The 15115-nt window shown below is 45.9% G+C and overlaps 1 protein-coding gene across 2 annotated transcripts in view; it reads right to left on the bottom strand.

The window, feature by feature from the left end:
• ASIC2 (acid sensing ion channel subunit 2) overlaps positions 1-15115 on the bottom strand; it is a 1138845-nt gene that overhangs the window by 68020 nt on the left and 1055710 nt on the right. For both annotated transcript variants that reach the window (XM_063706538.1, XM_055388502.2), the window contains exon 3: positions 9050-9177. In XM_063706538.1, coding sequence (XP_063562608.1) covers positions 9050-9177 — 128 coding nt within the window. The remainder of the gene's footprint in view (positions 1-9049; positions 9178-15115) is intronic.

Below are 15115 nucleotides of genomic sequence, written 5' to 3'. Positions count from 1 at the left end.
CAACAAAGGCTGGGTTTAGCCAAAGAGATCTCATGAGCAACCTTGACAAAGAAAAGTTTCAGTGGCATGCTGGAAGTGGACTGGCAAGAAAAAGGGAAATGAAGAATCAGGGATAAGCGAGTACTGCAGGCCCCCCTTATCCACGGGGATACGTTCCAAGACCACCAGTGGATGCCTGAAACTGCAGATACTACCCACCCTATATGTATCATGTTTTTTTTCCCTATACATACATACATACATACCTCTGATAAAGTTTAATTTATAAATTAGGCACAGTAAGAGATAAACAAAAATAACTAATAACAAAACAGAACAATTATAACAATATGCAGCATCATGACTCTTGCTCCTTGGGGCCATGATTAAGTAAAATAAGGGTGACTTGAACACAAGCACTGCCATACCTTGATGGTAAATCTGATCACAGAGACGGCTGCTAAGTGACCAGCAGGCGGGCAGTGTATGTATGCAGCGTGGATATGCTGGACAAAGGGCTGATTCACGTCCTGGGTGGGATGAGGTGGGATGGTGCGAGATTTCATCACGCTATTCAGAATGGTGCACAACTGAAAACTGATTATTTCTGGAATTTTCCATTTAATGTTTTCAGGCTGCAGTTGACTGTGTGTAACTGACATCAGGGGCCGAGAACTTTTTGGTGACTCTTTGTCAGGAAGGCAAGGAGAGGAAGAGGCTGCAAGGTAGTGGGGAGGTAAAATAAAGAATAATTTTATCTCCTCCTAAGACTGGAGTATATTTTTATGGGATTCAGTTTTCGATTCCCCAACAGTGCTAAGCACAATACCTAGCTCATCCTAGCCAATCAGCAATTCTTTGAAGAATCCTTCTAATTCCTCCCCCATCCTCTGCTGTCAAGTCCACCTTGAGAAAATCAAGCTTATATTGTGCAGGAAAAAATGGTGAAAACTTGACTCTTGGCAAAATCGTCTGGGGATCTGAAGATATTTCTACTTTAGATGCTGAGTGGCAACAAGTGATTAAGTAGCTAAACTAGCATATGCTTAATTGATTCTTATTCTTGGGCTATTCATGGGAAACAGTGTACCCTGTTGATGGTGAAGGCAATGTCTACACAGCGGGCCATCTCACCTCGTGGCACCTCTCCAGTGCTTTGATGGGGTGGAAATAGATGCTTCCATATTTATGCGGCTCCATCTTTGGCCATTTGGAAGTCACTGAAGTAATGTGTAATAAATTCTCTCTTCTGCCTTGAAAAAAACCAACTGGGCAAGCTTCCATTTCTAATGGGGTCCATTAAACATGGATATTAAGGACCATGGATCTGGCTGTCAGATTGACAAATGAGTCTTCCCTTTTGAAAGGCACTTAGGAAGTTATAATTGGAAGCTTGAGAGGAGTTGTCAAAAGCAGGCAGTGGGCATCCCACCAAGCTGCTGGGCCTTTTTATTTAGGGGTGGGGTGAGGGATACAGTTTCTTCTTGTGAGCCATGGTGGGATTCCCTTCAAATGGTGGAAATGTGGCCAGCTTATACCAGAGGCAGAGGCTTAGGCTTCTGTAGGAGCCAACTGGTCCTGCCAAAGACCTAACTAGGGCTGGCAAGACCTAAGTATTCTTATTTGCCTTTATTATAGTCTAAACAGGCTAGAGAGGCAGTGGTTAGATGCAAGGTGCTGTGTGATGGTAGGCATTCTCAGGGCACTTTAGATACAGCTCAAGTGATATAAAGTCTAGGTTGTGGAATGGAAACCCTTCTCATTCCTGATGGTTTCCAGCTGGTAGTGAAAGAGGTTCTTGGTGACAGTGGGAAGTCTCTGGGAAGGGACATTCAACCCTGGCTCCCCAAGGTGTTTCCGAGGCTGTCAAATATAAACCCAGGGCCATGATTTCCAGAAAATTTCCCGAACAATAACATTGGTGGGCCAACTAATTGCCCAGAGTCTCTAGATTCATTCCCAGGACCACCAAGAAGTACAAGCAAGGTGGTTGAATAAATATTTGATGAATACATGGATCAACACTTAGAAAACAAGAATCACCACCAGGCTCTTTGAAGAGAGGGTGGGAGATGATGAAAGGCTTCTGATATCAAATCATGACTTGGAAGTCCAGGCATGGTGGCTCACACCTATAATCCTAGCACTTTGGAAGGCAGAAGTGTGTGGATCACTTGAGGCCAGGAGTTCGAGACCAGTCTGGTCAAAGTGGTGAAACCACGTCTCTACTAAAAATACAAAAATTAGCCAGGCATGGTGACACAAGCCTGTAATTCCAGCTACTCCAGAGGCTGAGGCACGAGATTTGCTTGAACTCAGGAGGTGGAGGTTGCAGTGAGCAGAGATCACACCACTGCACTCCACCCTGGGTGACAGAGTGAGACTCTGTCTCCAAAAATAAATAAATAAATAAATAAATAAATAAATAAATAAATAATCATGATTTGAGCAAAGAGTCTGATTGGTGATGTCAACGTTGAAGACAGCTTGGTGCTGTCCCCATACAGCATGAATATCCCAGCTTTGCAGTTTCACATATATTTACTCACTCATTTAATTTTCCCCGAATTCCAGAATTCTGTGCTGGCTCTCTTATCTGTTCATCCACTCTTATCTACACAGATGGCTTCCAGATCTATATCCCTAGCCCTGACCCCTTTCATGAGCTTTTGCTTTGATTAGCTTGTCTAAGCCAGAAACGATATGAATATATCATCCATCACAGCCCGGCTTCATAACCTCAGGGAGACGGGCTTTCAGGGCAGATTTTTAATGGGACAGTTGGCAGAGGTGAGTTGAGGAGGCAGCAGGGAGCATTAGAGTATAACATAGGATTGATTATCCAGTTGTACTTCCAACAACTCACATTTATGGATCTTATCTATAAGCAAGGCACTGGGGCCACAGAATCCAAAAGACACAATCCTTGCTCTCAGAGGGCTCCGAGACTATAAGAGACAAGGGCTGAGAGAGGCAAAAGAAGGCAGTTCTGGAGAGGTAGGTGTCAGGAGCAGTGATCCACATGAAGTAAGCCTACATGGGACTGTTGTATCCTTGGGAGTGTGACAAAAAATGCCAAATCCCCCACTTCATTCTGTGAGTGCTCCAAGACAGGGGCCAGGTCCTGCTTATCTTAACTTTTCCAGCACATTCAGTGCTCAGGGAATATTTGCTGAGGGAATAAATGAATGTACAAAATATTGTATGGAGCAGCTAACTATTCCTAGGAAGGTGGCAGGATAAGACAGCAAAGTCTTCTTAAAGGCCATGACCTTTGGGTGGTATCTGGAGGTGTGAATAGGCCTTTGCCAGGTAGATGAAACAAGGAAGGGCAGATGGAACAGAGGGAGCAGATGCACAGAGGCTGCCATCAAAGAGCACGGGGTGTTTGGTGGATGGTTCTGCATCATTGGGATGTAGGGTCCATCCTAGTCAACCACAGGCAGATGAGGAGGTTGGAGAGGTGAGCCGTGGCCAGGCTAGGCAGGGACTCCAGAGCCATTCTAAGGGGTTTAGATTTTTGTAAGTTACAGAAAGCCCTGGAATGTAAGGGTGTTATGTTGGGTAGTGCTGTGACCACTGTGGATGTGGGTTGAGGAAGGGGTTCTACCAAGGAGGGTGGCCAGAGCCTCTCTCCTAGAGTTTTAGGCTACTCCACCCCAGCTCCTGCTTCTCACTAGCAGGAGCCCAGATTCTGCCTCCCAGAGCTGGGGAGAGAGTTTATCTCACATCCTTGTCATAATTTACCCTATAAGCATCCCATGCCAGCTGGCAGAGCAGGGAGTGGGTGCAGAACTGCTGTCAGCCAAACTTCCTGGTGATCCTTGTGTCCTTGAGTGAGCAGGGGCAGGGACTCCCAGGTGGTGAATGCTAGAGGTCATTTGAAGTCATCTCATGGAATCTTCTCATTTTACAGATGGAAAAACTGAGGCCCAGAGAGGGCAGTGACCTATCCAAAGTCCCATGACACAGCAGGACTAGAATCCAGACCTCTGGACTCCTAGGCTGATTTGTTCTCCACAGTACTGAGTAGCCTTATTTCTTTGGGCTTATGGTAGGAAAAGACCAGCCTGCCAGCCAGTCCCTCCCTGGATTAGCTCCCTGTGTGCTCTCTCCAGAGAGTCTTCCTGAGTTACAACTGTGCAGTGTGGCAGAGCAGAAAGAGCATGGGTGCGGGGACCTGGTAGATTCGGGCTTGAAGCCCAACCCCGCTGCTCCCCTAGCTACACAACCTTGAACAAGTTACTCAACCACGCAGTTTTGTCATCTGCAAAGTGGAGATATCAGTACCCCCCTTGCAGGGTTGTTGTGGGAGATTAAATGAGATAATGTGCCTCAAGTGTCCCTACAGCATAATGCCTGGCAGGTAGCATGTGCTCCATTGATAGGAACTGTTGTTATTCTTCTACCCCTCCCAGGGTTCTATTTCTGCTTCCAGCATATTATCCCGCTGCCTGTCTCTGGTGGTCCTGGGATTGTGCAGAGGCTTTTACAGCAACTGAGTTAACCAGGGCACTTCTTAAGGTTGTCTAGGAAGGCAGCCAAGGCATACCTTGACTTAATTGTTTTTAGGGCAAATGCAGGTTAAGAAAGCAATCTTTGGACTGGGTTGTAGCCCAAGAGTGTATTCTTTAGGACAATAAAATAAAATTTAAAACATTTGGAAAGGCATGGTGTGTGTGTAATTATGCATGGGTGAGATAATTTTCACCATGCAAAAAGACTTTCCCATTTATACAAAGATTCATGGTAGGACTTCTTTAAGTCACTAGTTCCTCTTAGGGCTCTTACTCTGGAGTCAATTTTCCTAGCATGATTCACACCAACCTTCCAGGAAAGGGCTTTCTACTTCCTACGACTTGTCCCCATGGCCTTCCTGCAAAGTTTCCTTAAACTTTGAGCCAAAGCAGCAGAATCTTGGCTTGATAGCAATGTAGCTGCCACATTTTATGGATATACCATATACTATAAGATGCACCATGATTTTATGTATCACCAAGAAAGAATAACAAACACTGCTTATTGTAATTTTAAGACTTAATTGATTGTAAAACGAATCCTTATTTCAGAAATATTAAAATGTGAACACAAATATGCCTCTTAACAATCAATGAAATGAAGTGTTTGAGGACCAGGATCAACTGGATAGATTTGCATACTCACAGAATGAGAGCATACAGCTGGGGCTAAATCCTCAAAATATACTTGGCTTAACATTACTTTTGCCTTTGTTAAAGAAACCACTAATCTACAGGCTCTGTGAGGGCAAAGACTGCGTCTCTTTTGTTTACCACTGTATCTCTACCACTTCACTCATAGTAGGTATTCAGCAAATATTTGCTGTATGAATAAATAGAACAAAGCCACAACATGAAAGAGGTGGAAAGCCCACAGAAGAAAATAAATCATTCATAATTCCCCCAGTGTGGGTATTTTGGCTGATTTCCTTCAAGTCTTATTTCCTATGAATATGCTCTTTTATATACATGTAAATATAATGTATTATTAGATTTAGCTCTGGGATGTGTTTTTGTATTTCTCTATTAATATAAATGAAATGATGAAATGAGATGATGCGGAAATGCTTTGAAGACTGTGAAATGTTTAACAAATATCTTATTAGTTATAATAATCATGAAAATACAGACATGAATGGGGCTGATTTTCTGAGAATACACTTCAAAGCTAACAGCAAATTTGCCCTCCGAAGCTGGGAATATGTTCTATTTCCTCATCCTACTCACCATAGGGAGTCCTTCTGTTTCATATTGGGAAGGGAAAGAGAAACTTAAGGCTTCCTAGAAGTCATAGCTCCGACTTCCCACCCAGCCCAGAAATTTCTTCCATCTTACTAATGGAAGATCAGCCAGGGCTAGGGGAGGAAAAAGCACATCTCTCAGGCTGATGAAAAATAGCAGCCTACAGAGAACTTCCTCCTCTCCACCCTTTACTAGCGGTGGGGAGAAGTTACACACTGGATTCCAAGGAATGTTGTTCACTTATTCTGCTGCTAATAACAATGTAGATAGCAAAGAGATGTTAACACAAGTAAGTAATTCATCATAGTAGGGGTAGGTACATTCAACAAGCCACAAAGTCAGATTTGCCAAGGACAACTAATTAACAATTTACTTTTAGAAAGTCACAGAATTTATACACATATTGATGAGTCTAACCTGTTCCTGGTTCTTTGAAGGGATGTGGGTTTACTCATACAACAGAAGGGAGTGCTGACCGATTTTCTCTCCTTGACCAAACTCTAGCCAGGCTCTTCTGAGCCCTCTTCTCTTCTAAGCCTCACCCTTAGTTGGCCTATGAAGACTTGAACAAACACTGTCATAGTTTCTAACAGCTCAAGGTCATATCCCTAGAATACCTCTATCCCCTCTTAAAGTGCCTGCCTGAGAAAATTCGAGGCTGCCAAGAGAATTTACTGTTTGCTCCAGCCAACACCTGAATATAGGGCCCCTGTCTCCCCCGTCTCTGTGGGAGGGTAGGAGCCTAACTAACTTCAATAAGCACCAGTTTGCAAACCCAGACGCTTTTCACAGGGACCAGCACCCAAGCCCCTTCCTGTTTTTTATGATTTTTTTACTTCTCTGACTCTGCTGCTCAAGCCCTTGCTGTTGCCTCTGCCCACTCCCTCATTCTCTCTTTGAAACACCCAGGCCCTCTCTATGAATTGGGGTTGAGTTCAGTTCATGCTGCACCCTCTTCCCTACTGCAAAAGTAAATAATTGATTAAAATCTGCCCTCACCATGTCCAGCTTTGTTTACTTTTGACAGTACTGAGGAGCTCACCTAGGCTAGTAGCTCAGTCTCTCAGCTCACCCAGGCTGCCTGTCCATCTGCATGTCTTTACTGGATAATCCTTGTTCTCACTCTTCTTGACTCTCAAATCCTTAGCCTTGAACTTTGCCCCTCCCATCGTCATGCCCTCCTTTGTCCTCAAGGATATATTTTCCTGGTTGCACCATTTGGTTTCTACCTTGCATACCCTTGGATACTCCCTTTTCTTTTCTTTTTTTTTTTTTATTATACTTTAAGTTTTACGGTACATGTGCACATTGTGCAGGTTAGTTACATATGTATACATGTGCCATGCTGGTGCGCTGCACCCACTAACTCGTCATCTAGCATTAGGTATATCTCCCAATGCTATCCCTCCCCCCTCCCCCCAACCCACCACAGTCCCCAGAGTGTGATATTCCCCTTCCTGTGTCCATGTGATCTCATTGTTCAATTCCCACCTATGAGTGAGAATATGCGGTGTTTGGTTTTTTGTTCTTGCGATAGTTTACTGAGAATGATGATTTCCAATTTCATCCATGTCCCTACAAAGGACATGAACTCATCATTTTTTGTGGCTGCATAGTATTCCATGGTGTATATGTGCCACATTTTCTTAATGCAGTCTATCATTGTTGGACATTTGGGTTGGTTCCAAGTCTTTGCTATTGTGAATAATGCCGCAATAAACATACGTGTGCATGTGTAAAGGATACCCCCTTTTCTGCTTGCATCAGTTGTCTCAGTCTCTGGGATCTCATAGAGGCCAGGCTAACCTTCCAGCACCTCCTGCTCCTGCGTCAAAGCTGCAATCCCATTCCCTATGTGCTTCAGTGAAGGTTGACCTTGGCCTTCATTAACTGCCCAGGCATTGTGTATAGGGCACAGTTTGTGAGGCCTATGCCATCAACACTTTCCCAGAGAGTAAAAAACAATGTAGCTCACGTATAGATTTACAACCAGTGTTTTTTTTTTGTTTTTTTGTTTTTTATTTTTTTTTTTGAGACAGGGTCTAGCTCTATCTCCTAGGCTTGAGAGCAGTGGTGCAATCTCAGTTCAGTCAGCTCAAGTGATCCTCCCACCTCCAACCGCCCAAGTAGCTGGGATCACAGGCATGCACTACCATGCCTAATTTTTTTTTTTTTTTTTGGTAGAGATAAGGTCTCATAATGTTGCCCAGGCTGGTCTTGAATTTCTGGGCTCAGGGAATTCTCCTGCCTTGGCCTCCCAAAGTGCTGGGATTACAGGCATGAACCACCGTGCCCGGCCCTACAACCAGTTTTTAATGCAGAATATCATTTTATAAAATGGCTAAACAGCTGTGATCAGTACCAGATGAAAGATGACATTTGAGCCAAATTTTAAAAGCAAGCTGAGCTCATCTATTACATGCATGTGTCTTTCCTTGCTCCTCCGTCGTGGTTCTCCCTGAGTCTCCCTTTCCCACACCCCAGAGTGGGTGCCTTCACTACTCACTGACTTAGCTATGCCTAAGGTCTTCCCCAGAAACTTGTCTTAGATGATCTGGTTTAGGATTCCCTCCCAGTCACTGTCTCTCCAGCTTTTATTCTAGGAAAACCAGGCAACAAGTATTCAGGAGATAAGAGAAAGAAACGGAGTCCGTGTCTCTCCGCAGTCCTGCTTTGAGACTGCCTCCCTACTGAGAGTTTGCGAAGGTCTCCCTTTTGAGATGTAAGACTTGCTTCAGACGTGAGGCTGTGCCTGTCCTCCCTCCACCCACAGACAGAATTGATGCAGCAGTCCCAGCTGGCCAGCTGAGGTCCCCTCCCCAGTGCTATATCAAAGAGAGCAGGCAGGAGCCCATGTAACAAGGGCTCGCTCCACTTAAACTCTGTGATGGGAGAGGGACGCCTCCACCCCTTTTCTTTTTGTAGGCTGCTTTGAATTGTATTAACGCAAGTGACGAAACATATCAAGCCCTGGTTAGCAGTTTTCCTTAGCATCCCCTGGCCAAAAAAAAAAAAAAATTTTTTTTTTTTTAAATTAACTTGTACAAAAAGTCAACTGTAACAGAATGGTCTGGAAAAGAAAAAACCCAACCAGTTTGGTGAAAAGAAAAATGAGCTGGGTTTCCTTCATGCCCAATTTTAGGGACCAACAGGTGGTACAGGAGAACTGGTGATGAAGGTTAGCCAACATCTTTCTCTAGTTTCACAGTAAAGCCCTTGACCGAGTGGGAATTCCATTTCTCCTCCTTGTGCCTCTGCAGGGGGTCGGGGGAGGCTGAGGACCATCAATCCTGGGAGCCCAGGGAACTTACCCTCTGCTCCTGTGTGGCCACAAAGGTCTGGAACCCTGGAGCCACCCCAAAGCCCAGCTCTTGGATGAAAGGTGGCTCAGACTGACTGTGGATCTGAACTTTCACTCCTGCTTCAAATGTCGTTTCCTCTGAAAGAACAAAGATGGACAGAGCCACGGGTCAGTAACAACAGATGCTCATGGAGTCCTGGGATTGAAAAGCTCAAAGGGATGCTGAAAAGACCCTGTGATAAGCAGAAAAATGGCCCCCAAAGGTGTCCACGTCCCCACCTCCAGAAACTGTGACTAGGTTGCCTTACATGGCAAAAGGGACATTGCAGGTGTGATTGAGTTAAAGTTCTTGAGACGGAGAGACTATCCTAAATTATGCAAGTAGGACCCAATGTAGTCACAGAGGTTCCTACGAAAGGGAGGCAGGAGGATCAAGGTCAGAGAGAGAATGGAAAAATGCTATGCTTCTAGCTTTGAAGACAGAGGAAGGAGCCATGAGCCTAGGGATGCAGGTAGCTTCTAGAAGCAGGAAAAGGCAGGGGAATGAATTTTCCCCTAGAGCTGCCAAAAGGAACACAGCCCTGCCAACAACCTTGATTTTATTGAGCCTAGGGAAATCCATTTTGGACTTCTGACCTCCAGAATTTTAAGGTAACGAATTTGTGTTGTTTTCAGCCACTAAATTTGTGGTAATCTCTTGCAGCAGCAAGGGGAAACAAATTCAGGTCAGTTTGCCAGGTCAACTCCTTGCCTCAGTTGCCAAATCTATAGAATGAGATTATAACATAAGTCAAACTCCTTTATTTTATTGACTAACTTTTCTTCTGGGTCACGAACTGAAGGTGAGGATATCAGGAGGAGGAAAACATGATGCAGCAGTGGAAATAAAAATGCGGGGCTTTCTTGTATGCCAAGGTGTTTGCCCCTTGGGGCTGCAATGGCCAAGTAGAAGAGAAACTTCCCTCCTTTTTTCCTTTGGCAGAATAAATGGCCCTTGGCAGTGGGAGGTTGGGGGTGGTACAGAGCCATCATCCTAAATGTTTAGTGCTCACAATCAGTGGAAAATGAACTTATGGGACTGTATAAGCCTTTACCAGATCCCCTCTCTGTCTTATCTTCTCCAAACAGTCTACAGAATGAGCTCTCCAAATGTAAACTGTATAACTCCCTCCCATGTTTCCAAGGACCCCAGGCTCCTTACCCACCCCTTCCCTAGCCTTGTTCTGAGTAGCCTCTGCCTCGAGGCACCATGCGGGGCTGCCTGGATTGGGCATCACTGGTACCCACTCTGCACAAATGCATCTCCTTCTGCCCAGAATGTCTTTCTACCTTGTCCACCTGACCATCTTCCCACTTGTCACTGAAGATTCAGCTCTCCATCCCCACCCAAAGCAACTCTTTCTCTTGCTCTGTTGTATCTTCCACATCTGCCTGCTGGAGCCCCTGCCATAGCACATCGTGATGAGGCTTTAACTGTTTCCTCCAGCAGGCTGGAGTATCCTGAGGCCAAGTTCTGGGCTGTCTCTCTGGACCTCAAAGGTCCTGCACATGGCTAGGCATACACCAGGCACTCAGGAGATGCCTAACGAATGAATAAATGGGAGATTTATGGGTCAAGCCTCAATCATTTATGAATGGACAAGGCCAACCTGGAGTCCAAATCAAGGAATGTTCTCAAAGAAAAAAATGGAGAGAGAATGGATAAATGCAGGAAGGAGAGAAGATAATGATGGGGTTGGGGGTCAGGGATGGAGAGGGGGAGGACATGTTAGCACTCAGGCTGTGGCTTGGGGAGGGTTTGGGGACAAACTAAAGCTGGCACAGAAGAGAGTGGCTGGGAAGGAAGGGCTGGGTCCAGCCATGGGAAAGGCATGACCCATGGAAAGTGTGGGGGCTATTGACTGAGGTAGGTGCAGGGGTCTGGAGCAGGGCAAGAATTCCAAGGCCAGGGGCTACGTGGAAAGAAAGGGCTAGCAGGCAGACAGGACCCCAGGGAAGGGTAGGCAGGGCTTTCATCATTTAGACAAGGAGACCCTCAGCCAGGAATCCTTTTGGATATGGTTCATGGAGTGGGAGAGAATCCAGGCAATCTACAAACACATCCCACTTCCCTCCAGTACAGTCATTGTTCTGTGGTTTCTGTACAGCATCACCCTGTCCAAACTCCTATCCATATGCTCCTGGAAGCCTGTGGCTTTGTGTCAATCTCTCCTATTGATGGTGAATTCCTCAAGAGAGGAGACCATATCTTATTCAGTCCAGGGCTCCATCACCTGACCCAGGGCCTGGCCCTCAGGTGGAGCCTCAAGGAAGATTTTTAGATCTGGGAGGAGGACTTCAGGAAAGGGAGGACTGGATGGAATGAGGGGGTTGAATAGTCATCTTTCAGTGGCTGTGTTTTCAAAAGTCTGTCCAAGACGGGGGTTGAGGAGAGAGTGTGGAGCCTGAGAAACAGACTCAGATGGGGAAGAAGGGTGAGTGTGGAGGGCTGTTGGGATGACAGGGATGCCCCTGCTGGGAGGAACTGAAGGCTCCTTCAGTGAGCCGTGGGAGGGAACAGGAGAGATGCCAGAACTTGTTTTCGAGAGCTAGCTGAAGCCGTGTGTGCCTGGTATACAACCAAGCTTAGGAAATCTTACAGCCAGTAAGACAGGCTCAAAGGAGAGGACCTGTGGTTTACAGGAGAAATGAGAAATGAAGGCTTCCTGTCAGAAATGCCATGAGTAATGGGCAAAACAGACAGGCCTGGTGTGCCTCTCTTAGTGAGAACCGCCCAAGGCTAATTGAACTGGGTTCGGATTTGGAAGAGGTGCTAGCTTATTCTGAAAGCAGCAGTAGCTGCAGCCGAGAGTAAAATCCTAAAGTAGCCTCAGTTTTTAAAAACATCCAGTGGCTGGATGGACATGAGTGGGAGCAGGTGATAGGTAAGGTTTCTGCTCTCTTTAGAGCACTGTGGACCAGTGGAACTTTCTGCAAAGATGGGAACGTGCTATTCCCGGTGCTGCCCAACATGGTAGGCGCCAGTTATGAAAGGTGGCTTGTGTGACTGAGGAACTGAATTTTTCATTTTATTTAATGTTAATTAATTAAAACTTGAGTTTAAATAGCCCCATGTGGTTAGTGGAAACATTGCTGGATAGCACAGTTCTAGAATATCCAGCTATGAGCAGACTACAGCCCTCCCAGAGCTGGGGGGGGTGACAAGAACTCCGCCATCTTGCCTTCCTAAGCAGGTGCTCTGGAGAGGCCCTTGTCTGGAGTCCTGGGTAGTTGGGGCAGGGTTCCAAGCAGCAGATCAGTGTGTCTTCATGGTCAAACCACGACCATAGTTCCAGATCCTCTACCCTGCTTTCCCCAAAGCCCTATTTGTACATCTACAGATGCATTTCTTTCTATTTCTTATCAGAATTGCCCTTGGCTTCCTTTTAAAGATTGCTTTACAGGTTGGTAGTGAAGAGCAGCTCCCTGCAGTCCCTGCCCTCACTCTCTTCCCTTTCCTGGGCATGGCACAGTGTTGAGTTGAAGACCCAACTTGAGAGCTGAAGTTACCAAATGTAGACTGTTAGAGCCAAGGCAACTTCACACCATCCACTTTGGAGGTTCCCAAGCTAGAATGCAAGTTAAAATCTCCTAGATGGCTTGGGTGATGCTTCCTGGGATCCACTCCCAGAAATTCTGATTCAATCACTCTGGAGTGGAGAGCAGGAATCTGCATTTCCAGAAATTCTGATATAGGTCTGAGGTCATCTACATTTGGGCAGTGATCTAGTCCAGGGAAGGGAAGTGACTTGCCCAAGGTCAGACAGCAAGTCAAGAGCAGAGCAGGGGCTAGAAGCCAGGTCTCCTGAGTTCTAATGTGGCACTCTTTCTACTCCACCAGGAGTGTGGTTTATTTAGTGTCAGCAGATGCCATAATTCATAGCTCTGGAGTTCTGAATGGGGGCTGAGGGCATGGGATATCTTTTTCTTTGTAATCACCCCTAATGTCCCTAGCACAGTAGCTGGCACAAAGCAGGGCTCAATAAATGTTTGTTGAATGGAACAAATGAGTGAGGAAGTATCCCTTGCTTATGTCTGCTGTTCCCTGCTGTATCTGGTCAGCTGTGATTCTGCCTAGGTTCTGGAGGACACTGGTAAACACCAGCACCGCATAATTCAGGAGGGCTCAGCTGCTGGCATGCAGGTGGGGCTGCACACACAACAACAACACAGCAACAATAACAGTAACAATAACTGGGACTGCACTCATAGTTTGTGGGTCCCAGTGCCAAATGAAAATGCAGGACCCCTTGTTAAAAAATGTTGTTAAAAATTTATAAAAGTAAGCATTGTTATTAAAAAATAAAAGAATTTCAAGACAGCAATCTCAAGAGCATTCAACCAAGTGAGTGGCCCTTCTGATTGTGGGCCCCACGTGACCGCCCTGATAGTAGCATCTCAAACTGGTGCTGGACAGAATTGTTCACATCCTCATATTTGTCTTATTGGCAAGTGATTCAGCGTTAAGCTCCTTCAAAGAGTGTAGGTCTCTAGACAGTGAATGATTTGTTTACACATCATGAACACCAGGATTCAAGGACAGAAAGAGAGAGAGAGAGAGAGTGCAGAGAGAAAGGGAAAGCTACTACATACATAGTATGTAGACAGTATGTACATGGGAGTTCTTGTTAATTGGTACCAAGCTGAAACCCAGACAGTGTAACATGAAAGATAATGCTGAACCAAGAGGAGTGTGGTAAGATGGAGTTCAGCCTGCAGAAGCCACAGTCTCCCAGCATTTTCCAAGAGCTTGGCCATAGGTGGCACAAGGTGAGATCTACCTGGCCAGGGAGGGAAGTGCATTTTCTGAATATGCAGAAAGGATATGGGAACCCTGTAGGAGGAGGCAGGAGCAATAGGCAGAATGCATAACGGGGCAGGGAAAGTGCATCACGATAAAAGAAGCTAAAATCTTTCATCTTGGCAAATTACGGAAAACATGCCAAGGAAATAAACACTGGAGAGAAGTAGGAAGAAAAGTTTATCTGAATAGCTAGGGGGAGTTTTCAGAGCTCAGAGAGTGAACATGCTGATACAAAGCAATCTTGCTTTGCACAAAAATGACTTTATAACAGTGGCTGAGTGGGGGAACCCTAGCTCCCCAGATAGCTTCAGAGGAGAGGGTGGGACAATGGCCAGCCATATAAGGGGCATCTCACAGTGCAGCAAGGGCCTTGTGTGGGTATGGGATAGCTTCTGTTTGCACCTCCTTCCCAGTGCTTCTCCACCCTGCTCTCTGTGCTACGGGTTTGACTTGCAGAGACTGTCTTGATGGGCTCTGTTGCCCTCTGGCTTGGGATCAGTTAATGGTGGGCCAGGTAGGAAACTGGAGGGAGAGAGGAGAGTCAAGCTGGGGTGTCCAGTCTCTCAACTCCACTTGCTGGGTCACTGTGGGTTAGCTGCACGTCACTTTGGAAGGCCACAGCTCCGGGTTGGGGGCTGGAGGGAGAGCTCTTCATAGTGTCTCTCTCTGGGTTTTGACACCAGCTTCTTTCCTTCTTTCCGAGGGGTGGTAACGGCTCTCCCTGCTACAAGTACCAGGATGCTGCACCCTCCTGTATTGCTTTCCCAAGCCTTGCCCATGCCTTTGTTAACAGTCTTTGATTAATTTCTCCTTTTAGTATTCAATTTGAGGGTGCTGTTGATTTCCCTGCTTGGGTCCTGACTGGTGGATCTCCCATGGGCTCTCACTTAACTTCTGATAGACAGCAGGAGTCCCCTCTGTGGTACCACAAAGGGAAGGACGGCCATTTGGTTTGAGCAAGTGCATAGGGATGGAGACCTCACTCCCTGCAGGGGCAGCCCATGGTTTTGAAAGTTCACCCTTATTTTGGTTGAAAACTGCCTGCTTATAGATTTTGTCCCCTAGTCCTAGCTCCGCCCCTTCTACTCCACACCTCTTTAAGGATCTCCCCAGAGATAGAGTGCCTGTTTCCCAGACAAGTGAGTCGGACTTTCTGAGAGGGGCAGAAATGCAGACCTCTTGTACCTGGAGCATCAGAACCAGAGAGAGCCTAGACAAATTGATTAAATACTT

This window comes from Gorilla gorilla, chromosome 4 (genome assembly GCF_029281585.2).
Source record: "Gorilla gorilla gorilla isolate KB3781 chromosome 4, NHGRI_mGorGor1-v2.1_pri, whole genome shotgun sequence".
In the NCBI taxonomy this organism is placed as follows: Eukaryota; Metazoa; Chordata; class Mammalia; order Primates; family Hominidae; genus Gorilla; species Gorilla gorilla.
The sequence above is the reverse complement of the archived record's forward strand: the minus strand, read 5'-3'. Positions and strand labels throughout refer to the sequence as shown.